The sequence below is a fragment of the Triticum aestivum genome, chromosome 6A, assembly GCF_018294505.1.
Source record: "Triticum aestivum cultivar Chinese Spring chromosome 6A, IWGSC CS RefSeq v2.1, whole genome shotgun sequence".
Taxonomy (NCBI): Eukaryota; Viridiplantae; Streptophyta; class Magnoliopsida; order Poales; family Poaceae; genus Triticum; species Triticum aestivum.
In genome coordinates, this window is record NC_057809.1 from 450,510,994 (window position 1) to 450,513,368 (window position 2,375).

General features: G+C 52.8%; 1 protein-coding gene across 1 annotated transcript; it reads left to right on the top strand.

The window, feature by feature from the left end:
• Positions 1–233: 233 nt before the first annotated feature.
• LOC123130722 (auxin-responsive protein SAUR36) lies at positions 234–1,289 on the top strand. The gene has a single exon (XM_044550540.1). It carries the CDS (start codon positions 346–348, stop codon positions 901–903), a length of 558 nt encoding a protein of 185 aa, XP_044406475.1. The 5' UTR covers positions 234–345; the 3' UTR covers positions 904–1,289.
• The last annotated feature ends 1,086 nt before the right edge of the window (positions 1,290–2,375 follow it).

The following is a 2,375-nucleotide window of genomic DNA, read 5'->3' on the forward strand; positions in this document are numbered from 1 at the left end:
GATTCCTCTAAATCAAAGGATCTAGGGCTTTTTCTTGCTTTGAATACCTACGTGCATCACCTGAATTACTACACTAGCCTCTGTGCGACGCCATGACAAAAACAAGGCTAAAATGACGCACAAAACGCTGGCGAGTCCCACACGGGCGCGCGCCCACACGCACAGTGACGAGGCCCTTGCCCGGAGTCTTCCCTCCCCGTCCTGTCGTATATAAAACAAGCCATTGTCAAGCTCGCTTCTCCTGCCATTAGACCGCCCAGCTTCAACTCCTTCCTTCTTCCACACACGCAGAGCAGAACACAGCTAGCACAGGAAAGCGGAGACCTTCGACCTGCCAGCTGTTGCATGATGGCAAGGCGGCAGAGAGGATTCCGGCTCGGCCGGAAGCTGCTCGGGCTCTGGCGCCGGGCGCTCTGCAACCGCCGGCGACGCGGCTACGCCCGCCTGCAGCGGTGCCAGCTGGGAGCTGGCGCAAAGCCGTCCCACGCGGCCGTCGGGAGCGCCAAGCAGCAGCAGCAGCAGCTGGTGGTGCTGCCGCGGGAGCGGGAGCGGGACGAGCCCCGGCGGATGCTGGGGTGGGGGCGGTCGCTGGCGCGGCGGATGCGGCTCCTGCCGCGGCGCGGCGAGCGGCTGCTGGAGGAGGCCGGCGAGGCGACGACGCCCAAGGGGCAGGTGGCGGTGTACGTGGGCGGCGACGAGCCCGGCGGGGAGTCGATGAGGTACGTGGTGCCGGTGGTGTACTTCAACCACCCGCTCTTCGGGGAGCTGCTGCGCGAGGCCGAGGAGGAGTTCGGCTTCGAGCACCCCGGCGGGATCACCATCCCCTGCGCGGCCACGCGGTTCGAGCGCGCCGCCGCCATGGCCGCCGCCGGCGGCGGCCGGAAGGCGCCCGGCTGGTGGTAGCACGGCGCCTGCCCTGCCTCCTGTACAGCAGTTACTACATGCATACACATGCGTGCTCGATTGAATAGATAGTTGGATGGATGTGTGTATTTTTTTTCTCTTTACCAGTTTGACTTTTTTTTTCTGGGTGTTTGTGGGTGCTCATGCGATGCGATCATGCGAGTTTTTTTTAGTTTTAGCGAAGATGGAGGAGCGGCCCAGGAGGCCAGATTTGCTTGCCTCCGGCCTCAAGCTCTAGCTCATGTTCCTCCCCCAACTTGCATGGCGATCGTGTGCGTCCTGTACACTATGATCTGGTGGCCGATCAATGGATCATGGTTGTCAATTAACCTCCCCGATTGAAATGTGATCTGCCTAGCGTAAACGGGTGAAATATTCGTGGTCAAGTTCTTGTGTTGAGCGACTCATTCTGCTTCCGCGTTTTCTTCTGATCATGTGTCAATGGTACGGTGGTATCGAAAGCGATGTTCGTGGTGTGTAGTATCGAAAATAGTCCGTACAACCGGCGTGTTGGAAGGTACCGCAAGCTACTTCGTGTTGTCCAGTGTTGTGTTGGTGTCCAATGGTGCTTAGTAAAAACAGTGCGCTGCTTTGTCTGCCGTGACAACGCTTTTGGGGGTGCCCAATGGTGCTTAGCAGAAACAGTGCGCTGCTTTGTCTTCTGCCATGACGCCGCTTTCAGGGCGTCCCGTTTTTGCTATGACAATGCTTTGTGATCCATGGGTCCATGAGCCGTTGGATGTTGATCGTACGAATAAAGTGGTAGTCATCACTATCGAAACAAAGGTGAAGTACTCACTAATCATATGAAGAAATGTAAGACAAATATATGCTTAGGGTCATTAGGATTGGTGATATCCTTGCTAATGGCAGTAATTAATTAAGCCTAATAATAGTACTAGTTCCCCGCAGGTCTCGTTGGGGGTGGCCGATCCATAGGGGGGAGGGGGGTCTCGACCCCACTACCTCCGCCACTGGGATTGGATGCATACATGACCCAACGCAGAGGTCGGCTTCACCTTCCTTCTTCTCAAAAAATTGGCTAGTGCGAGTAGGATAGATGGTACGTATCAGGGAACGTTTGGCTCTCGGGTGATAGTGCACCTTTAAAAAATATTAAATTAAAAATGGTCAAAAATCCTAAAAATTGTTGGTAACAAACTAGATAAATCACTACACACGGATAAATTTTTTGGGGACAAAGTGACTTTCATGATATTGGTCAGCACAAAGTCAAAATCAGCACTATACTAGGCATACTATTCACCCTATATTATCTTGGATAATTTGTTTTTCATGCTTAGATTTTTTTTACGACAGTTTGTTGTGGTCAAATTTTGTTTATGAGTAGGCCAATAAGTCAAGTTTGCACAACAAAAATTTCAAAGATTTTAGACTTTTTCTTGAATTGTTAAATTTCCCCTTGTTTTTTATAGGGTTCATCTACCACCAGCTTCATTCTGCTCCGCTTC

Excerpts from the sequence above, each read along its gene's own strand:
- LOC123130722 (XM_044550540.1), top strand. The coding sequence starts at position 346 with ATGATGGCAAGGCGGCAGAGAGGATTCCGGCTCGGCCGGAAGCTGCTC.